At 42.3% G+C, this 24,411-nt stretch overlaps 1 protein-coding gene across 1 annotated transcript in view; it reads left to right on the top strand.

The window, feature by feature from the left end:
• LOC146858079 (carboxypeptidase O-like) overlaps window positions 1-24,411 on the top strand; it is a 226,483-nt gene that overhangs the window by 144,307 nt on the left and 57,765 nt on the right. The window contains exon 9 of the mRNA XM_085646867.1: window positions 9,367-9,569. Coding sequence (XP_085502993.1) covers window positions 9,367-9,569 — 203 coding nt within the window. The remainder of the gene's footprint in view (window positions 1-9,366; window positions 9,570-24,411) is intronic.

Below are 24,411 nucleotides of genomic sequence, written 5' to 3'. Positions count from 1 at the left end.
GGAGACAGTCAAGTCACCCCATCCTGGATTCCCCTGGGTGTCTAGCTTTCAAAAATGTATAGGTTTGCTAGGGTTCCCTAGGTGCCGGCAGAGCTATGGTTAAAAAACTACAGCTAGGCACTTTGCCAAGAAAAAGGGTCATTATTCGCTACGAAATTGAGGTGTGTCCACGTTACGTTTTGGGCCGTTTCCTGTCACGGGCACTAGGCTGACCCACACAAGTGAGGTACCATTTTTCTCGGAAGACTTTGGGGAATGCGGGGTGGGTGGAAATTTGTGGATCCACACAGATTCTAGAACTATCCACCAGAGAAATGTGGGGAAAATGTGTTTTTTTGGCAATTTTTCTGGTTTGCAAGGGATTCTGGGTAACAGAACCTGGTGGGAGGCAGTCAAGTCACCCCATCCCGGATTCCCCTGGGTGTCTAGTTTTCAAAAATGTATAGGTTTGCTAGGTTTTCCTAGGTGCCGGGAAAGCTAGGGTTAAAAAACTACAGCTAAGCACTTTGCTAAAAATGGGTAATTTTGTATTGTGAAAATGTGGTGTGTTCACGTTGGGTTTTGAGCCATTTCCTGTCGTGGGCACTATGCCTACCCATACAAGTGAGGTACCATTTTTATCGGGAGACTTAGGGTAATTCAGATTTGTAAAGGAACTGTTATTACCTATTGACTTTCGATGCATTTCTGCCTTTCAAATGAAAGACATTGTGTAAAAAAGAAGTCATTCTAAAAAATGACTGATAATTCTCATGCTAGTATGAGTATTCCCAATTTCGGAAATGTGCAAATATCTACTGTTTCTAAACTCTATATTTTGTTCCCATTTCAGAAATACATAGTCTTTCATACCGATTTTTCCATGTACACATTTTTACAGAATAATTACTATATACCCGGTACATAATAAAAAACCATTGTAAGTTGCTGTTCAGTTTTTGGCTCTGGGTTCATCGGGTTCTTGGTGAACCTACAAATCCTATATATCCCCACAACCAGTAATGTCCAGTGGATGTAACGGTATATTGCTTTCAAAGAGCTGTCATAATTAGAAGAAGTTACAGGTGAAAACGTTGACACAAAAGGCTTTTTTTTTCAACATATTTTCAATTTATCCTAAATTTAACTGTTAGTTTCTATAAAGAAACCTTGATGGATCTACACAATTGACCCCTTGCTGAATTCAGAATTTTGTCTACTTCTCCAAAATGTATAGCTTTCCAGGATCCATTATTGCTTTTGTACCCATTTCTACCATTAACTGGAAGGAGGTCGAAAGCACAAAAAATAGCAAAAATATGCAATGTCCCAGAAAAATGCCAAAACTGTGTAAAAAATGTTGGGTTTCTGACAAAAGTCTGGTATTCCCTAAAATCTGGGAAAATGGTGATTTCAGCCCCACAAACCCTTTTGGATAACATTTGCAGGGAAAAACCCAGATGCTTTCATTTGCAGCCCGTTTTTCCAATTTTTCTCCAAAAAAACTAAATTTTGCTGTATTTTGGCTCATTTCTGTGACCCCTCCAGGGGAATCCACAAACCCTGAGTACCTTCAGAATCCCCATGATGTTGGAAGAAAAGGACGCAAATTTGGCATGGATACCTTATGTGGTCAAAAAGTTACAGGGGCCTCAGCACGCACTACCCCAAATAGCTAAAAAAGGGCGTGGCACAGGAGGGGGAAAAGGCCTGGCAGCGAAGGGGTTAAAGGGCTATTTAAGTTGGTGCATAATCAGTGCTGCAGACCCACCAATTGCACTTAATTTACAGGCCGTGGGCACAGGTAATGTCACTTTACTAGGGACGTGTAAGTAAATTAAATATGCCAATTAGGGATAAGCCAGTTCTACCAAGTTTTAAGTAGAAAGCACAAGCACAAAAATGGATTCAGAAAACTGGAGGATGAAGGCAAAATATTTTGGGATGACCCTGCAGAAAGAGCCAAGTCCAACACGGTATAAGACTCATAGAGGCGGATCAAAAAATTAGACAAAGAAACGGAGGTTGCACTGAACCATGCTAGAAGCTGAAAGCCTGATTTTCTTCATCCCTGTACCTCACTGTGTACAGGATGAGGATATACTTTTGCCACAAGATCAGTGCCCAGTTAACAGGGATCAGAGTATACAAAAATTCCACCTACTACAATCCAGAGAACACTGGTCCATACCAATGAAGCAATCGGCTGGTGATCACTGGATACTTCTATCTGCCCTTACTGAAGCTTTGGAACTCTTTCTTAGTCTGCCAGCACTGTCTATTAGAGTAAACAAAGCTCTATAATTCTTTCTACTATGTGAATTATTTTCATCCTGTTTCTTGTTGTCTGTTGAAGCAACCTGGCTTCTCATACTTGATCTCACTGAGTCCTTTTCAGATGAAGTCCGGAATCCTCTCTTGCTGTGAATTTTAAACTGCATGAAGGGAACATCACCCAGATGTAACACATTTTCTGTCTGATACGTTTGGTTGAAAAGCTGACATATTACGGGCTCTTCCCTACTTGGGGAAAGTTGCATCACCAAAGTGTCTGTTTCTGCCAAGTGGGAGGACCCTGTGGCCATGAAATATGTTTGTAAAAAAATACACTAATTTCCCCCTAAGTTGTCAGAAATGTAATTAACACATGTAGGCACTGGGAATCCCTTCTGAAGTGGTACAGCAAGTGCCCGCAATGCAGTCTGACCAAATACAGCATGTTAAAGACTTGGGGCCAGATCATGGCACAGATTTATCAAGGTTTTGCGTGGCCCTTGCACCATGCAAGAGGGTGCAAGAGCGACGCAAAGCCCAGTTGAGATTTATCAAGCCACGCAAGGCCACCTCAAGGGCTGGATAAATGCAATCTGCAGCACACGTAGAAAGAAGAAAATGTCTCTCAGGATTGTTTTTGTGCAGGAAGGTGTTCCTTCCTGCACAAAAACAATCCTGCCTACAACGCAGGAATCCTTGCACCATTACACAAGGGTGCCTGCTTTGGCGCTAGGCAGCCAAAAGTGCCTTAGTGCTAGGAAAGGACAAGAATGTGTAAATATGGCACATTCCTGCACTTCCACGCAGTGCAGCTCACCAAGATGGCTTACTGCATTGTGCTGTTTGAAAAATGATAAAACTGCCTCATTATATTTAGTTAATTCCACCACAAATGGGGGAGGACAAGTCAACCTTGTTTAGGATGCTGTTTTGCAACCAAGACTTACGGAGATAATTATCGTTCTTGCAGAGCTAATAAAGTAGCAGGATGAAACTTAGTGGGCAGCATGTTGTCTACCATGGGTACATTAAATAGGTGTGAGGGTACAACCTGGGGTGGTGACGTGAACCACACTTTGGCATATTCTCTCTCACTTCCCCCTATATATCAAGGTTTTAGTCAGTTCTAACTTTCTATTTCCTATAAATTCAAATAAACTTTATTCGGTTTCACGTCGGAAAACCATAAAAGTTACAAAGGTTACAAATACATTAAAACAATAATACGTTAAAACATGATTAAAAAAAATTGACTCTATACACAATTTATGGATAAAACCCAATATCCAACCTCCCCTATTGATCAGAACCTTAAAGTGCAATGTGCTCGGAAAACATGACTTCCTATTTTATTTACTTTATGGTGCACGCTAGTCCTAATAGATCCTACATAGATCATCCATTGTTTTTCATCCATACAGGCAGGTCCGGACTGGCCGTAGCGGGCACCGGGCAATCCCCCGGTGTGCCGCATGGGTGGGGGCCGGTTTTGGGCCCCTGGGGGCCGAAAACCAGCCCTGGCAAAGAGCTTGGTGAAGGGGGGGGCTGCCGAGCACTTTGCCTGGGCCGGTTTTGGTGCCCAGTCTGGCCCTGCATACAGGCTCTGGATTTCACGGTAACTTTTAAGAACCCCACTATAAAATTAATACAGTCCTATTTCAGCAATTGCAGATACATTAATTCAGGACGGGCTTGAATAAAATTCATTCTATTTAAAATGGGAACCAAAAAATACCTTTGAGGGGTTTCATAAAACTTACATAAAATGCAGCAAATCCTGTGGAGACTGTACGTCGCAGCCACAGGGAGCTAGCACTTGACATCTGCCTTATCCCTTAGGCCTGGCTAGCAAGAGATGAAAAAGGTTCATCCGAAACCTAGTTAATAAGAACCTCTTGTGTATTGATAGAAACCCCATTAGATAAGGTTCAGTTGTCAGAATAGTTTTGAGCATTAATAACATACGAACACTGGGTTTCAGCATCTCCTGCGCCTCCCTGTCCAATTTCCTTGAGGTTAAGAAGGCTACCCTAATTAATTCCACGTCCTTCTTAACAATGGATTTAGGGTTACAAAATAGATCAGTGCTCCCTAGCCCTTCCAGGCTGATTTTAATGTAGTTGAGCCAGGGAATTTGAGATGCATTATCGAGGAACAAACACTCTCTTAAAATTAAATGGTTAAGAGTTAACTCTTTGTTTAACCAGCACCTCAACCAAAACACCAGAGGGCGCAGCGCAAGAACATCACTTAGATAGGGGACCCCCAATTCCTCATGAACCGCTAGGTTAGATATTCCACGTGGAACACACAACATGCGCTTCAAAAAGTCATTCTTAACCACCTGGAGAGAGTTCACAGCCTATTTCCTATATATTACCTGTTGTTTTTATAGGCCTACATATTAATGGTAACTTCAATTGACTTACTCTGAAATGGTAAACTTTTTTTTCTCTAGTTTTCCTATATGCATGCCTGTAGGTGGTAGTTGTGTACACAATTTTAGCCATAGGCAGCAGAGTGCAATAAAGGGCCAGAGACCAATAGTGTGATCAAAGAGTGTTTCCAGGGGTGGGGGGAAGGATTCAACCGAGTCCTGAGAAGAGATGGGCTATAGTTACTTCATGAAGAAATAGTGTTCTTTTAAGAGGTATGTTTTTGGTTGTATCCTGAATAGATTGAGGTTTTGACAGTTCTGGATCAAGTCGGGCATATCATTCCAGATCCAGGGTGCGTAGCTGGGGAAGGACATTTTCTCCTTTTTTCTCTTTTATATTTCTTCATCTGTAGTCTTGTGGTGTCTTGACCAGACATGTGTAAAGAGCCTCTGTAAATGGTGAGCTTGTTGGCTAGATAGGTGAAGGTGTGGATCACCATGTGTTTGTAGCCAATGTAGAGCCAAAGCAACTGGCCTTGAAGATGGTATAGGCTGGTAAGGGAGCCAGTAGAGTTCCATCACAGTGGTGGTGATGTGGCAGAATTTCTTCAGACTCTCAGAGAGGCATACTTCAGCAAGTCAGACACTTTTCAGTGGTGCCGGTGTGGTGTCTGTTACAAGAGCTTAGGCAGCAGTTCAGAAGTCACTTTCTGGCACGAATAATATCACTTCCTATCATAGTCAAAGTTGATGACAGGCATTTTTGATAAAAAAAGATACGTTGTTATGTTTTTTTGTTGGTGATTATGAGGAATTTGAAGTGGGGGAGTATTTGATATCAAGGTCTGGATGCAGTGAAGGCAGTGTTTGAGGTTTTGGAAGTTGAGAGTGGACGACACTTAAACCTATTGTGTATGTCATGAGCCTATTGGTGACCTTGTATGCTCTTGTCAGTGAGTAGAATTCACAAGGGCTCCATACAGAGGCTGAAGATGATGGGGTCAAGATGGAAATCTGCAGGACTACAGAGGATACTGGAGTATTCTAACATCTTGTGGTGCTCATGTGGATGCACTAGTGACTTTGGTCAAAGGTGTATCAGGGTGCCAAAGGTATGAACTGTGTCTTTAAATGATTTTCCAGGAACTAGTTGAAGTTGTTGAGAAAGACTTATGTCTAGGATGTTAGGGATGGGCAAGGATTGAGTGCGTTGTCTGAACTGAAGATTGTTGATGGATAAGTTCTTGAAGGAGTTGATAGTCTTTTGGGTTGATCTTGATGTATGTGTTGGTTGAATAGTAGGGAGATGGGCATGGTGCAATATGTGGGTGATTCCAATTGTGTGGGTGGCTTGATCAAGGATGTTGCATTTGGAGTGTGTTGGTTGAGTTTCTTGCTGTACCATGGTTATCATATCAGTGAGGTTAAGGAGGATGTTTCTTGTTTTGTTTGTATTTGAGATGTATGACATGCCCGGCCACTCCCTTTGTGACTTCAACATTCCAGATGGATGAGGTCCTGAAGAGGATAGGGAATTTGAATATTAATTCTTTGTTTTTTTGAGGAAGCCTGGTAGATTGATTTGCAGAGAGTGGGCAAGTGGCATGTACGGAGCTCCATTGATTTAAGTGTTATGTGTTTCCTAAGATACAGGGTCAGGAGATATTGAAGATGAGAGTGAGGTCTCCTCCTTTCTTGTGAGCATGGTCTGCATGGTGATCGGCTTACCAGAGGGATGCAACAATATATAGGATATTTGAGGACATGGGGGTGTACCATGTTTCTGTGAATAAAGCTATGTCAAGTTTGTGATGCCTGATGAGGTCTGCAATGTTAGGAGTGTTGAGTACTGAACCACTGGAGCATATGTTGTGGAGCTATAGGAAGGTGACTAGGTTTTGAGTATAATAACTTTGGTGTTAGGAATCCGTGCATACAGAGACCCCTATTAATAGTTCCTGATAATATCAAGTATTCCTTGGGTGTCAATATAGCACAAAAAGCATAGTTTTCTCAAGAAAGCATTATTAAACACAAATACATTGGTTCTTAACCGCAAATACATTGAATCTTTCAGACAAATTGGAAAGTGCATGATCAGTGTTAGAAAATGGGTTTCTAGTTGGCAGAGGTATGCACCCTGTCCAAGCAGGACCCACAATACTAGTCAGGGTAAGACAGATACACACCATAACTTAACCTGTGCTCATCCTCTGGTAGCTTGGCACAGAGCAGGCAGGCTTAACTTAAGAGTCAATGTGTAAAGTAGTTGTGGAACACTTCAAACGGTAACAAAGTGAAAACACCACAAAAAGACTACACACCAGTTTATTAAAATAGCTTATATTGTTATTAGAAATACAAGACCAAAATAACAAAAATCCAATAAGAATTACCAAGAGTTATGAATTTTTTAAAGAGAATATATGAAAATATAGTGCTTAACAGCTTAGAGCTCCTACCGGGGACTATCTGGCTTGACCGGGGTAAATCCAAAGCCGACCATGATGGAGTGTGGGTCGGATACAGGGACCAGACTTGGCCCACTGATAAGTACCTTGTTGCATTGTGGACGGAGCTGAGATGCGAACAGCAAAAGGGATGATGAGTCGCCCTTGAGCTTCCAGCTGAAGGCGAGGCCACAGCTACAGGCTGCGCAAATTTGGGGATGTGGCAGATTAGCAGATGATGCGATGCACTGACGATCGATGATCAATGTCATCAGTTCTAGCAGCAGCCATGATGCGTTGTTGTCAAGGGAGATGCGCTGATTCTGAGCAGAACAATTTGTGGATTCTGGGAGTTGCTGCTCTTTATACCCACTTCCAAGTGCCCAGGACTGGATTGGTATCATTTGGTAGGACAAGACTTGCAGCAAGCAAAGTTCCAGGTGCGTTTGTAGGTGAAAAGAAGTCTGTGATGTCCCTCTGACTTTAGAACAGGGGTAAGCCAGCAAGCCCTTGGAGTCAGTCTGGGTTCAAGTGAGATGGGTCCAGTTCTTCCTCAGCAGGGCAGAGGGTGGCAGGCAGCAGAAAAGCAGTTCTCCCAGCCAGAGCAGCTGTCCAGCAGAGTGGCAGTCCTTGTAGCAGCACAGCAGTCCTTCCTCCTGGCAGAGTTTTTCACAGGTCCAGTAGTGTCTGAGTTGGTGGTGTCAGAGGTTCGGTACTTATATTGTGTTGTGCCTTTCAAGTGGAGGAGACTTCCAAGAGAGGCCTTTGAAGTGCACAAAGTCCCTGCCCTTCCTGCCCTGGTTCCAGGCTCATCTACAAGGAAGTATGTAGCCCTTTTTGCAGGAACAGGACACAGCCTATTCAAGTGTAAGTGGGGCAGTCCTCAGCTCTGCTCCCCATCAAGCCAGTTAATGGTCCACTAAGGCCCATCAAAGCATCCATTTTTTGCGGCTGTCTAGTGGGAATGTACAAGGGCCAGTTGTCATCCACCCCAGATTTGTATTAGAGATGGGGCAGCAGGCACACAGGGTTAAGAGCAGAAAAATGCCAATGTTCTAAAAGTGGCATTTTTAAAGTTGTAATCATAAAGCCAAGTGTGCCGTTAAAGAGGATTTATTATTACAAGTCCATAGGTATTAAACATGACAGATCTACTCCCTCTCAGTGAGGAATTATAACTTATTAGATGTAATAAGAAATCCCCAATGTTAATTTATGAAGTGAAAAATGAATTTGGGGGCTTTTCACTACCAGGACATGTAAAACTTAAATGTTAATGTCCTACTTTTCAAATACACTGCACCCTGCTCTTGGGCTGTCCAGGGCATACCTTACCGGTGACTTATATGTATTAAAAAGGAAGGTTTGGGCCTGGCCAGAGGGTTAACTTGCCATTTTGACATGACAGTTTAATACTGCCATTACAGGCTGTGTGACGGCAGGCCTGGGGCATGTTTAAAGGGCTACTTAAGTGGGTGGCACATTCAGTGCTGCAGGCCCACTACTAGCATTTAATTTAGAGGCCTTGGGCACATGTAGTGATTAATAAATTAGATATGCCAATTGCGGAGAAGCCAATGTTACCATGTTTAAATTAGAGAGCACATGCACTGAAGCACTGGTTAGCAGTGGTAAAGTGCTTAAAGGCAACAAAAACAAATGCAGCAGAAAGGGGAGAAGGAAGGAAAAACCTTTTGGGTGTGACCCTGCAGAAAGGGCCAGGTCTAACAATCAGCATTTGTTGAATAACATTCTTAAGTATGTATCTGGCTGAATTCTTTGATGTTTTTTCCTTTTTCCTTTTGTTATATTCTTTTTTTTTTTTAAATGTTAAATCGTCTATCATTTTAGCTTAAATAAAAATCGTAACTAGATCGTAATTATCTATTTGACAACCAATGATAAGATCAGTGCGGGTGATGAATAATAATGTAAGTAGATTGTGTTGTATCTGTTTACTTTCAATAAAGGGGCATTTTAAATCTATAAGTCTCAGCTAGCTGGTTAGGCACCATAATTATTTGTATGCATATAAGCTTTTGAGGTGCTCTGTTCTTCGGACATCAGGTTAACCCAATATGCATGCTGTTTTGTTACTTTAAACTCAAAGGATAAAGGATTCAGCATACATACTAACACTAGAAAAATAATAAGGGTGAAAGGCAAAATCTAGTCTCACATTCAATGACCTTTGAAAACACCTGGTTAAAATCAAACCTTTTGAACTGTAATCCCAAAATAGATTGGTCAAAAACAAATGAATATTGTGTTTTTCTTGAAATAAAGGTATTGGAGCAACTCACAATTGCAGTGATCTGATTTTCTGCGGGACAGGGCCAGCATCAGAACCAGAGACTAAAGCAGTTGTTCGACTGGTGGAATCCAGAAAGTCAAACATCCTGTGCTTCTTGACAATTCACTCATACGGACAGCTCATCCTCCAAGCATATGGGTATACCAAAGAGCCTTCAAAGAATCACAATGAAATGGTAAGCAGACATACAACATCCTCCTTTCAAATGCAATGGAAAGCAACAGATATTAGATTTTGTCTGGCCAATATTAAAACTTGCACTGAAAGAATGTAGTAAGGTTTTGTAGCAGTAGTGTGAAGACTTAATTCCTACAGCTGTTGAATTGTGATGCTGCTGACAGCACCCAAGCTGTTGAGAGATTTGAATTCACAAATATCACAAGAGTCTGTGGGTGCTTTCAGGAATGTATAGTGGTTAAATTGACTTCTCAAGTAAACTTGTAGAGAATATATCCAAACCATTTACTTTGCAGCAAATTCTCCTAAAGACCCTTCTCTCTATACATTGTGTCGTCCTTCATCATTTTTACAGAATTCAAGTTAAGCTCAAGCAGTTTCTATTACTTCTCAGCAAAAAAGTTCTCTCCTTTCCATGTACGGTTACATGTGTTTTATTTTAAACTGTCTTTATCTCATTTTTCAAACATTTTCAAGCATGTAAAGCGCTTTGTCACCTCTGTGGCAAGGTCTGTGGTATATCAATTTGTAGGAAAAATAAATATCTAATCACTAATGACAGATCACCAAATTCAGAGTTAGAGTGTAATGTACAGTCCTAAGATTTAGGGATATATGATAAATGTCCTGGTGAATTATTGCCTTCCAGTGGAGACATATCTGGCAGGATTAATCCCACAATACTATCAACACCTCTATACTGCCACTGTGTTGGATGTGATTCTTCCCACAGAGGGTTTAGCACTCCCTCCACAAACCAGAGGATTTCCTTTTAACACTAAACTCTGTACCTCATCCAAAGTATTTAATCATCATAGGACAGACATCAGAGTTAAGCTAACCTATAGGCAAATAGCAGAGTTTGTTGTTGACGAACACAGGCCCCTTTCTAAAAGGCCCAGTGGTATTTGTCTAGTTGTACAGAAGGATGCTCTGCCTCTGAGAGGCATGCAAGTCTCAGTGAAGAGTGACACAATCCATTGTAATTTAAAATCAGACTCTACCACAGGACTTTTAGTTACGATTTCATAAATACCAAACTTGAAATCCTAATCTGTCCCCAGTCATAAATTAGCACTCATTAAATGTAATAAGGCAACCCAATGTTATCGTATGGGACATGTAGGATCACAGTATGATATGTAAAACTTAAAAGTACATGTCCAACCTTTTAATTACAATGCACCCTGCCCTATGGACTACCTAGGTAGGGTGACATATGCAATAAAAGGGGAGCTTAGGGCTTAGCTAATGGGGTTTTATTGCCAAGTCGAATTAGCAGTTTAAAACTGCCTTAAGGTTGCAATGGCAGTCCTGGGGCATGTTTTAAGGGGCTACTTAAGTGGGTGGCACAATATGTGCGGCAGGCCAACAAGGCCTGGAAATATGTTTACACCACTTTATTAGGGTCTTTTAAGTAAATTAAATATGCCAATCAGGTGTTATCCAATGTAACCATGCTTAGGGGAGTGAGCACAAGTACTTTAGCACTGGTTGGTAGTCATAAAGTACAGAGTCCTAAAGTCAACAAAAACGAATTTCAGCAACAAAGCGGACGGTAAAGGCAAAAGGTTTGGGGTGTCCCTGCAGAGAGGGCCAGGTCCAACAAGGGGTATGAAAGTAGGGTCTGTCCCGCTAAAGCATAGCACCACACAATGCCAGTATCATTGATTCATTTAAAAAAATCCTCTTCTTCATATCTATTGCATTTTGAGTGGTTTAACGTATGCTCACGGCCCACAACATTCTGATCATTGCATCTGATCACTGCATGTGTGTCCAGCCATACCAATCCTTCTGGAAAGATAAACTAGTATCTGACTGGTTTTTTTTACTTTTATCTTTGTGGCTTACAGGATTACAATGGCTGTTTTCTCATTTTTTTAATCTTTACTTGCTCGTCTTTAAGTGTAGTTCTTCAACCTGTTTTACCCTTCCACTGCCTGCGTCAGTATCACTGTGCTATCTAAATACAAGAGAGCATTAATTCAAAGTTGTTTATTGTTGCCTCATCTCTATTTTCTGCCACTAAAAACGATGTTTCTGTTGGATAACTAGACATCCTGTAAACAGTTTACGGACATAGACACAACCAGACATAATGACATTGCATGCAACAGATTTAGATACATTTATCTACCACTGCCTTTTACATTATAGTGCAATTATGACATCTAAATACATTGTCATGTAGTCATTATAATGCAATCCCAACGAAAAATATGCATTCTGTCTTAACTTTTTGAAACTCTTAGCCAATGAGCCCTCCATACTGTTGCTTTCAATTTATATCTGTCTAATGTAATTGTATTTTAAATCTGCCACTTTTCACCTGCCATACATGTATGATATCCGATTTTTAAGTATTGAAAAGTTACCAGATTTAGAAATGTTGACAATCCAAACGTTCAACAAACAAAGTTTATGCCTGGCCTATGATATTTCCCAAACCCCCTCCAGAACACAGCTACTCTGTAATCTTTGCCCTGGTGTGTTATGCCTCCTGCCTCCTGTGCATCTCCCTTCCATTGTTAATACCGGAGTCACCAGCTGAGTTATGTGCCTTCTAATCCATTAAGTTCAGGGCACTTTATATGAAAATCCTCAGGCCAATACAGAAGAAGGAAAGAGATATTTTCTTTTCGGTTCTGGTAGGACTTAGGCGATACAAAGACTATAAACCTTTCATTTCACAAACAACACGGATATTCCATATTTCATATCTCTTCACCTATCTGCTGTCCACAGAGCTATACATAGCAACCACTTGCCTGACCATGTGTATGTAATCGTAACATTATACCTGTTTTCCCCGCCTTTAGACTCCTCTGTAATTTAAACATACTGCCTCCCTTATGCATCCAAATGCTTTGTCTGCAACTGTGTATACTGGAGTCTTCATTACCTTCACTAACTAATTTTATCAGTCTTCCATTCAATCCTAGTTAGATCGGCCGCCACCATTAAAAGGGCCTGGGGAATCACCATTATACATACGTTGTCTGCCAGGTAACCTGAAAATTACTGGGCAAATCCAAATCCCCCACCAGTCAGATTACCTTAAAGCAACTGTGCACACAATGCAAAAAGTGTTTTCAAAACTGAATCTAAATTCTAATTTCAGACTGTCTCTCAAGACAGTAACCAGATGTAATCTCTTTTTTAAAGAATTTCTCTGCTGCAGCAACCCTTTCTCTGAATATTGCAGCCCACACTCCAGTAAGAAATCAAAATCCACTATCAAATTTGTTGACAGAATTTTCGAACAAGGTCATGGTCAGAAGTGCATATATAACAAAAGAGAGAGTGGAGAGGAAAAGTGTCAACAAGGACACAAGGGGCGGATTCGATCTCCCCAACTATAGTTTATAAACAAATGGAATCCACCCATATAAGATAGGTGAAAAATTAGGACACAAGGACTGGAGTATGATGTGTTTCCTACAGTGGTGGGAAGCACATAGTGTTCTTTAAATACCCCTCGCGCACCAAAAGGGCCCTTGGTGTCATGCTTCATCAGAGGGGTCTTTGCGTCCCTCTACGGAACGTGGCGTGCTGCTAGCCAACGAATACGCGGGAGTACTAATGTAATCACTATGTGTGGTGTGCGAGGGTAGTGAGTGGTAGGGTCAGGAGTGGATGGATAAGTGAATATTAAAAAATACCTGGCATTTGAGGGCTAAGAAGAATTTTAATATACCACCGTGCTGGCATTGTTCAAATAGTGTGGTAGAGGTTTTGTGTGTTTAATGTACACAACTTGTGTGCATCGACATATTTCGAAGCATAAAGCTTCTTCTTCAGGACGGGTGCACAGATCCCTACCCTACTCATGTGCGACAGTTAAATACTGTCTCTACATAAATGATATTATGTGTAGAACATAGCCAAATATGCCTTTTATGGTAATTGGTCTTGAACAAGATAATGTCTTCAATGTCAGTCTGAAAAAAGTACACAAAAGTACATATGGGATATTAAATGGTGGCACTCTTCATGTGGATATCGTGACCTGTAAAGGTGAAATTACACAGTGTCTAGACGTAATAGTCAGTCTATCAGTTTCAGTGCAGTGCCCTGTGAAAAATGGGGGGTTGGAGGACAAACACTGGACAGACCAACATTTAACATAAAACACACTCTCTATTTTGCTTCCAGAGGTCGCAGTAGTAATTCTCTAGGGATATTATATACCGGTAAGTAGAAAGAATGCATACTTGCTATATTGAAGCCTGTGGCATCATGAGCCTGTGAAAAACGGAGGGGACCCAGTGCTTAAAAGCACCTTACTTACATGTGTAGTGCTACTACCTGCTACAAACGTCCCCTTCTGCGGCTTCGAGGTGAATGAGGAGCCAGGTAGGATCGGTATTTATACCATTACTAATTGCCCAATTAAGTTCCCGCCACTTCACATGTGTACGTGGTGAAGTGTGTGTGGCCGTAATTGGGCCAAGTCACGGTGCGGGATAGGGAGCATTGAGCGCCGGCGTCCAAAACCACACTGCTGCTGCACACAACTAAGACCACTTTCCCTGAAGGCATGGGTGCTGGAGGATGAGTCAAGCGGTAATGAAAAAACTGATCCGCTAACTCAATCTAGGTTATTTAGGCTGCGCAATCGACGGGGTTGCTGCATAGAAAATCATGCGCCCCCTATAGTAATACAACTAGATTGCTTTCTTGGGGGAATTTTACTGTTGACACGTAGAAAATGCATCGAATGTCAGAGGCTTAGTAAAGACTTTGTATGCATATTGCACGATCATTACAGCGCTTAATAAAGGCTTTCTATGCAAAGCGTGCGATCATTACAGCGCCAATGGCGTTAAATTTATGGGGATGGATTAGCTAGATCGAGGCTGTAAAAGCCAGTTCAACCAAAGGTGTCATTGAGTCTTCCTCAAAGGGACAAAAAACCTCAATCTGCATCATGTGAGCAAAGAATACAAAATATTAATTAAAATTTAAAAAAGGCAATGACGGAGCAGGTGTCCTTGGGTTCATCCTCAAGGGGGTTGCTTTGCCTCCCAGCCAAACATATTCAAGGCCACAGACAAAAGGAGCAGAGGAGAGGAAAACCAGAATACACACTCTCAAAACTACAACCATATAGCAACTAGTACTCCAGGTGTAACTGAAAACATCAAGACTAAAGCCACGCAAGGGTGGCATGCTTCATCATAGAGCTCCACCTCACTTTTGTCATGTTTGTGTGCCAATGTGGGCTACTACCCTTTTGAAGGGGAGCTGCTTTGCTCCATAAGTTTATGTTTTTCGTGACGGAGATGTCCTAATCTATGAAAGCAAAGGCAATGTAAACAAGGAATATGGAAACATCCTACCAATAGACTATAAACGTTCCTGTCTAAAGTGTGTAGATTAAAATACTGGGGACCCTGTGAACAGGTCAACATGTTTCTGCCTACGAAGTCTACCCATAATTGGGTATATGGGCATTCATCAGGACCATGACCCTCTCTGTGAGTATTATATTACTGTTTGTGAAAAAAATACTTTTTATTTCAAGAAAGTACAATTTTACTTAAGAGAAGTCCTGGGGTGAGTGAAGTGTCCACTATCCCCAGAACCGTGCAGATGAAGAAAATCCAAAACAAGTGGTGTCAAAACATCATATCTAGTGGTAAATTTCCCTTAGTGTTGCACAACATCCACCCATGTGATACCATGTTATACCCCCCTCGTGAACAAAATCTCCATGTTTTGTTTTTATACTGTGCCCTAACTGTGGACAATCTTTCCTCTCAACACAGAGGAAAGAGAGTTGTTGAATCTGTTAATTACAATATTGGGCCAAATAAAATTTCTGATTTCCCACAATATTTGATACATTGAAAAGAAAACTGCTCTTGTATCTGATACATATTTTCATGTACAAGACAACGAAAGGACAGAGGAGGCAGGTTCAAACCCTCATAAATCTTACGGGGAACACATGTCATCTCACATGCTTTGGCATTCATAATTCATATGAAGGTAATTTGCATGAGAATTACTGTGTCCAGCATTTCTTTTGTGTAATCACATTTGAAAAACACCATTGAGCAATAGTGTAAGTTATAGGTAACAAAGTTTTATATTAACCAGTGGTGTCCTTATATCAGCTGGTATATGTATAACTGCATAAATTTGGTGATAATATTGAAGCCTGTTAAAACATTTTAGTCATCTTGGGACAGTCATCTTTTGCATATTGTTGGCCCAACCTTCATTGAAATTAACTTGAGTAAAATAGATTAAAACTCAGTAGCTATAGAAAGCAATAGTAACATTGGATTCAGCGACCTTTATAATCTCAACGAATCCCTTACTCAGGCCCTCAAAAGTAGAGGTGGCCGTAACTCATGAAGTTTCACTACACAGAATTCCCTGAGTTACATGAAAAGTCAGCGAGATTCCGCAGAGTTCTGCCAACAACCGGAATTAGGCATGCTGAGCTGCTCTCTCTGATTTTTAGCACTGGGAGCTCATCACGCAATTTAAAAATTAGCACAAGTGGCACAACGCAGCACAACAGCTTTTCGAGTTGATTATGTTGCTGCTCGAGTAGATTTTTTACTCAAGCAGCAGCTTTCTGACCGCAAACAGTTGCAACCACACACGACCGCCCGTGCTAGAAATGGGGTTACTGGTTGTCAGAGTATGCACCCTGTACAAGCAGGAACCACCACTCTAGTCAGGGTAAGCTAGATACACACTAAAAGATAACCTGTGCCCACCCTCTGGTAGCTTGGCACAGAGCAGTCAGGCGTATCTAAAGAGGCAATGTGTAAAGTATTTGTGCAATACACACACAGTAGCACAATGAAAACACCACATAAATACTCCACTATGGTTTAGAAAAATAGATGATAGTTTTATGAGTAAAGCAAGACCAAAAAGACAAACATCGAAAAAGTAGAACTGGAGTTATGATTTTTTAAAGATTAAATGAAAATGTAGTGCTTAGAAGCAAATAGTGCTTAGGGCTTACTTGAGGTCGCCCTGCACTGGGGTAAATCCAAACATCAGGCTGACCGTGATGGAGGGAAGGCTCGTTACAGGACTCATGCAAGTCCCACTGAAAATTACCTTGAATGGAGGAAGTTTCAATGTCGAAGACTCGATGCGTTGGTTCTGATCCACGCAGGCGATGAAGGCTTCGTCGACGAACCCCTTTATGATGCAGACAGTCATCATTGTCATCGTTGAGCTGCACTGTCCGTTGTCATTGAGCAATAAATTCCATCGAAGACATGTCATCGATCTGCTCCTTCGCCAGAAGGCAACATATAGGTTCCGATCAACGCAAAATTGTCACTGCGTCAATTCTGATGGTTCTGTACAGCAGAAGTCACCTTTCAAAGGCTTAGGACTGGGTTGGCACCACTTGGCAGGGCAGGGCTCACAGATAGCAGAGTCTGGGGTGCTGTTGCAAGGCTGAAGGAAGTCTTTGATGGCCCTGAGACTTCAGAACAGGAAGCAAGCCCTTGGAGTCACTTGGGGTTCAAGTGAGAGGGGTCTAGTCCTTGTCCTCCGCAGGACAGAGATCAGCAGGCAGCAGAGCAGCACACCAAAGCAGAAAGGCAGTTCTTCCAGAGCAGCAGTCAAACAGAGTGGCAATCCTTGTCGCACAGCAGTCTTTACTCCTGTCTGAGTTTTTCACAGGACCAGTAGTATTCTGTCTTGGTAGGGTCAACGGCACAATACTTATACACAAAGGTGCCTTTCAAGTGGGGATGTCATCAAAGAGAAATCTTTGAATAGCAAAAGTATTCTTTCAGCCCAGTCTTGTCTGCTAGGCTATCAGTAGGGGGTAATCAGTCCTTTTTGTGGGCAACAGGAAACTGCCTATTCAGGTGTAAGTGTCAGCTCCCTCTTTCTGCCTCAGAATGCAGATGAACACAGATGAGTTCTCTGTCACACACAGAGCAGTCTAAGCAGAGAAATGTCCACTTTCTAAAAGTTGCATTTCCAAAATAATGATGTAAAATCCAACTTTACTATTAAAGAGGATTTATTATTACCCTTCCAAAGATATGAAACGTAATTCCAGCTACTCCTTTCTGATCAGGAATTACAGCTTAAAAGTGTATTAAGGAAATCCCAATGTTAACCTACGAGAGGAGCAGGCAGCACAGTAATGAAAAATTAGTTTAGCTGTTTGTCACTACCAGGAAATATAAAGCATAAGAGTACATGTCCTACCTTTTACTTACACAACACCCTGCGCTTAGGGTATCCTAGGGCCTACTTTAGGGGTGATTTATGTGTATAAAAGGTAAGTTTAATGCTTGGCAAGTAGTTTTAACTGCTAAGTCAAAGTAGCAGTAACTGCACACACAGGCCATGTGATGGCAGGCCTGCGGCAGGTTTGAGAGGGTACTTGTGTTTGTGGCACAATCAGTGCCACAGGCCAACTTGTAGCATTTAGGTTACAGGCCCTGGGTATATGGTATACCACTTTACAAGAGACTTATAGGCATGTTAAATATGCCAACTGTGTATACACCAATGTCACTATGTTTAGGGGAGAAGCACATCCACTTTAGCACTGGTCAGCAGTGGTAAAGTGCTCAGAGTCCTGAGGCCAACACAAAGTGCCCTCCTAGTAACTGAATATCATGCTAGCGGATACCAAATCTTGCTCACACTCGCCCACTTACCATTGGTAAGCCACGCACAGGAAAAAACTCCACCACGCACTGGTTGGCGGAAATTGGCCAGACCTCTGTGTTACATGCGTATTGTGGAGTGGCCAAAACTCTGCAAGCGGGGCAGAATTTATCACCCCCCCACTCAAAACATCAGTATTGGAAGGAGAGTACTCCAAGGGAAACCACTGGAGAGGTTAATACGTGCTGAGTAGGCAGGGCTTCTTACTTGCTGTATCCAGCTGCACACCTAATGTCCGTGTCCTACCACTACGTGGAGATGGCGTGGATCACAGCAGTCCTCATTTTCAAAGGTTGGTTTGGGACATGATTGTGTGTCTGCATGCTGTTATGTCAGTGTCATATGGCATGGCACACAGGGAAGTGGTCTTGGTTATCCTCTTTCTTAAAGGGACACTTTTCAGGTATCATCTTGGTCCCTTTCTGTTCAGCCTTCATATCTATAATTTGTAAGGTTCTCAAGGATCCTCACTTAGCCCCATGATAATAATCATTTATGCTGACCTTCGGTGGACCTAATCTTTTCTTTCAGCTTTAATATCTACACTTAAGTGGATGCTACAAAGCTCATCCTTAGAATTTACCGAAATTGTAATGATCATCAGGAGTAATTTAAACTTTGCCTCTGCTCATTAGCAAACTGGATGACTGCCAACTCTCTTTGCCTTAATACTGACAACACTGAGGTTATCATATTTGGTGCCCCCTGCAACTTATTCTTCTAGCTGGTGGCCACCTGATTTCTGCTCCCCACTTATGCCCTGCCTCCTCTGCACGTAATTTAGACATCATCAGTGCTTAATTTTTAAACAAAGAGTGATAATGCCCAAAACTCTGCTTTGGGCCGCTGTGATTAAATATCTGCATGCCAAGGATGGTTATCTTAAATTCAACTCATGCCTCTTTATTCCACTACCAGAAATTCCCTGTCCCTTTATCTCACTCTTTCATGATCCTGCTTTCTCCCTTTGTGATGGGTTTTTCCTCTTTCTCTTCCTCCGTTTTTTCGATGTGTGTGTTTTTACCTTTGCTGCTCTCTGTAAATATCTGATGCACAAAAATAAGTGCCAGTCCCACTGGCACCCACCAGTTCAAATTAAGCACTGGGCATCATCTCCTATGACAGGCTTTCCTTTGAATCTCTTATTTCCAAACTCCCTATGGCCTCTTCCTTCATGTGAAAAATCATTAAAAAACATTCCCATTCATCCCAACCCTTTCAGTTAAGCTCTTGGCCAATCTCTGGATTACTACAGTTCTCTGTACGTAGGTCTCCGTGCTTCTCTTACCAGAACCTTGCAGCTCATTCAAAATGCAGCCGCTCACCCTTTTTTAGATTTCAGTGAGAGAGCTGATGTCTCTTCACACCTCATTCATCTGCATTGGTCTCTACTGTGCAATCCCTGCTCAGGAATTTGTTTTATCTCTTTTCACAATCTAAGGGGCATATTCACAAGCACCTACCTCAACAGGACCGTCACTTTTAGTGACCTTCCTGTGGCAATAAACCCTTCACCTTATTTACAAGCCGGCGTTAACCCACTTAATGTGGCTTAGTGCCGCCTTGTAATTAAGGCCCCCTTTCACGATACACTTAGTGCGAAAGGGGCATGCAATGGGTATTGCTGTATGTATTCCGCTGCAATACCCATTGATTTTGATGCTGCCCTCTATTTACAAGGGTGGTGTAAATAGGAGGCAGCGCCAAAAGGAAGAGCTGCATTGTGTAGCACACATAAAAACAGCAAATTGCCAAAAATGATTGTTTATGTCCAGACAGGTGCCCCTTCCTGCGCATAAACAATCATTTCAAAAAATGACAATTTGGAACTTGTATGTGTGCTGCACGATGCAGCAGCCCTTGAAGTTACAAATTGCCATTCAGGAAGGGAAACCTTCCTGCACATAAACAATCATTGCCTCAACAGAGGCATCCTTGCACTATGATGCAAGCGTACTCACATTGGCGCTAGGCAGCTGAATTTAGAGCCAGTGCAGGGAGAAACACTGGGGTGCGCCGTATTATTGTAAATACAGATCATCCCTGTGTTTCTAAAGTGACGGAGCACGGCGTTAGCAATTTTGGAGCTAACCTGCGCTCCGCCACTTTCTTATACATATGCCCCCAAACACCTTGCAGAACTTTTTGCTGTAGTATGGCACATCTTCTTTGTATTTCTAAACTCCGGAAAGCTTACAGAGGCACTGAATGGGGTTTTGATGCAGAGTCCTGCATTGTCATCGAGAATGCCGTCGACCAGGGGCTTGAGATGCAAAGTAATGTGTCAATAATGCATCATGCAGTAGTGGTGATTCTGAGGAAGCTGTGGGGCTGCGTTGCGAAGTCCTGCATCATCGTTGAGAATGTCGTCAACAAGGAGCTTGAGATGTGACAGCCTGTACTGAGGCTTCGTCGTGCCACAGCGGGGTACTACAGTTCTGGATGTGAGGCGCAGCAGCAGTTCCGAAGCAGCTGCGAGGAGATGCATCAAGCTACATCCTTCAAGCCCACTTCCAAGTGTCCAGGACTGGGATGGCACCACTTGGGGGGGGGGGGGTAGAGACTCACAGCAGATAGAGTCCAGATGCTGAGTTCGAGATGGTTAGATGGTTGGAGTCTATTTTGTCCTTGAGGCTCTGATCAGGAGGCCAGCCAACCAGCCATTGCAGTCACTCTGGTGATCGTTGGTTCAAGATGCTTGTCCTTTTCACTCAGGCAGAAGGGCAGCAGAGCAACAGAGTAGCTGTCCTTTTTGCAGAGCAGCATAGCAGTCCATCTGAGTCTACCACAGGTCCAGAGGTGTACTGAAGAGTTGGGTCTGAGGGTCTATTAGTTATACCTGGTGCCCACTTTGAAATAGGAGAATGTTCTAGAGGTTTCCACCCCGATAGGTGCTTGGTTTGTCCTGCCTCCCTGCCCTGGCCTCAGCTTGCCTGGAGTCACAAAAGACTAATGTCAAAATCCTTTGTGAGTGTGCTGGACAGAGCCTTTGTGATGTGCGAGTGTGGTAGGTGACAGCTTCTCCCCCTCATCAAGTCAGAGAGGACCCATCCTGCCAACACCTATCCCCCCTTTGTCTCACAGTCTGGGAGCAATACACAAAGACCAACTGCCGGCTAGTCATTTGACCTAGGATAAAGCCTACAGGCACAAAATGGTTAGGGCAAGAAAATGGCAACTTTTGAAACTGGCATATTCCGAACTGTGACTTAAAACCTGACTTTACCATAATAGAGAGTTTAAAATTACAATTCCTTAGACCCCAAACTCGACATTCCCAGCAGCTCCTATTTGAAAGTTATCACTTATTAAATGTAATAAGTAAACTCAATGTTATTCTGTGGGAGACGCAGGCCTTGAAGGAGTGAAAAAACGAATTTAAGAAGTTTTCACTACCAGGACATGTAAAACTTAAAAGAACATGTTCAACTTTTTAAATACACTGCACTAGGCTTGGGCTAAAAATCTGCTCCGCTTGCGGAAATTGCGATAATTTGACATTTTCGCGTTCCGCGGAAAGCGCGAAAATGTCAAAATTTCCGCAATCCACATCTTACCTGTAATTTGTTTCTTGCTTGCGCTGTAAAAAAATACATTCTCGTGTGCGCGCGATCGCCTTACCTGAATCCCCGTGTTTGCCGACAAGTTTTCCCGATCCGGTCGCGTTCTCCACGAGATGTTGAATTGTTGGTAGCCTTTTGCGCTGTCTCGCAACAGTTCGCGCCCGCATTAACGTCATTTGTCGCGCGATCATGTCTTTCTTCTCGCGATCATGCACCGTGAGAGTATGAGATGATTGAGATCTCGAACACGTCATTCTCCACCGTGAGCGAGACCGTGAGGACGCGGGCACGTCATATCGAACGCGAGCCGGCGGGACAAGTGAAAACAAGACAGCCGTGCCCGTGAGCAACCGCATGGGTAAGTTGGCGAGCCGCGATCACGCAAAAAATACCGCGAACAGGCAGGAAAAAAACATCCGCGTCTTCGCGATATTTCCGGTGTGTTTGCAGAGATTTTCAACATTTTCGCGATAGTTTGCGAAAGTGAATTTCGCAAATTCCGCCCACCCTGCACCCTGCCTTATGGGCTGTTTAGGGACTCCCTTAGGAGTGACTTATATGTATTTAAAAGGAAAGTTTGAGCCTGTGTCAAAATGGCAGTTGAAAACTGCCCCTACAAGCTGCAATGGCACACCTGAGACATGTTTAAGGCTACTTAAATAGGTGGCCTAATCAGTGCTGCAGATCCACTAATGGCATTTAATTTAAATACCCTGGGTACATGCAGTAACACTTTACTAGGGGCAAACAAGTAAATTGAATGTGCCAATTCGGGGTAAGCCAATTTCACCATGTCTAAAGGAGAGAGCATGTGCACTTTAGAGCTGGTTAGCAGTGGTAAAGTGCACAGAGTACTAAGGCCAAAAAAAAAGAGATCAGAAAAAATTGAGGATTAAGGGCAAAATATGGGGTAAGGGCACCCTAAGGCTGTCAGGTCTAACAGAGACACATGTTCTGAATTTCAGTACTTTATTGAAAATGTTGATACTGACAATGTAATGTTTTTCTTTATATTGAATGCTTTTGAATATTGGCAATGTTTCAGTTGATTTTTAAGGTAGTGTATGTTGAAGTATGACTTACGGCTGCTTTTACTGATGTGGTGACACCCTTACAAAGCCATTAGGCCTGCCTTATTGATAATGACACCCCCTTATATTTTGATGTTGCATTTATTTAGGTGGGGGTATTGTGGTTATACCGTAGGTATTTCCATCTGCCTGATATACAGATATGTAATTTAATGCATAGTATTCAGTAGTGCGTGTGTGTGTGTGTGTGTGTGTGTGTGTGTGTGTGTGCGCGTGTGTGTGTGTGTGTGTGCGTGTGTTTGTGTGTGTGTGTGTGTGTGCACGTGTGTGCTTGTGTATGTGTGTAATAAAAGTACTTTTCCTTTTTAAAAGAAAAGCACTGAATGGACAATGATTTATAGAGTAATGGACAATGATTTATAGAGTGTTGTTGTAGTGTACCAGTACGCTGAGGTTACTAGCCCATACCACTACCCCTGAATAGGATTTGGATTGCTCTGCTTCGCTACCCTGACAGTGTGCTACAAGTGCTAGAGAGTCAAGAGTGCCAAGTGCTGGTAACCAAGGGGCCTATTTACAAGCTGGTTTGCATTGCATTTGCACCATGCAAAATGTTGCAAGAGTGATGCAAACCTTAAGTCAGATGTATGAAGCCACGCAAGGCTTTGAGTGGCCCTGATTTGCTCTATAAATCCGGAGCAAGGCAATGCAGTGCAAAGGTGTTCTATTGGCATTGTTTGGGTGTTCCCACACAACTCCAATGGTTCTTGATGCATGCCAAGATTTACCAGAACTGGTAAACCTGGGAATGTGCAAAAAAGATTTGCCTTCCCAGGAAAGGCATAACGAGGAGAAATATCTTTATTTCTCCATGTTTTTTTCTCTTTTGATGTGTGCTGCATTCCATCACACATAGAAAGAGGGAAAAGCCTTTCAGGATTTTTTTTGGGCAGGAAGGTGCCCCTTCCTGCACAAAACTAATCCTACATGCAACACAAGCACCCTTGCACCATGGTGTCAATATTGACGCTAGGCTGCCAAAAGGGTGCCAGCACAGAGAAAAAGTTAAGAATGCACCGTATTGCCTTAAATACAGTACATTCCTGCCCTTTCCCTATCATGCATTGCAGCGCAGCAAGGTGACTTGCTGCGCTGCACTTCGTGACTTTTTCATAAATAGGCCCACAAGTGTTTCTTGGTATCCAGTAAAAAGACAATTGTGGTTTTATTACTTGTGTGGGACTCACAGCCTTCGCAGCTAATAACCCACTTTCTTACAAGAAGGAAATGCTTTTGCATTAGGAATAGATTTGATATTTTACATGCAAACAACTTTCATAATCTGTGTGCACTTTACAGCTGACTTTGAAAAATAAATCACATAATTTCCCATGTTTAGAGAATGGTACCTGCAGCAACATGGGTTACAGAAAGATGCCTATGGAAACTACAAAGTCAAAACATATTTATTTACTAATAATGAAGAAGGTTTCTGTGCAGAATCGCAAGCTTACTCTTAGTGGCGTGGCATAAGCAGCAAGGCTTTTCACTGAGAAAATTGCAAGCAGTA

This window comes from Triturus cristatus, chromosome 3_2 (genome assembly GCF_964204655.1).
Source record: "Triturus cristatus chromosome 3_2, aTriCri1.1, whole genome shotgun sequence".
Lineage (NCBI taxonomy): Eukaryota > Metazoa > Chordata > Amphibia > Caudata > Salamandridae > Triturus > Triturus cristatus.
Note: the sequence above shows the minus strand (reverse complement) of the source record. Positions and strands in the feature narration are given on the sequence as shown.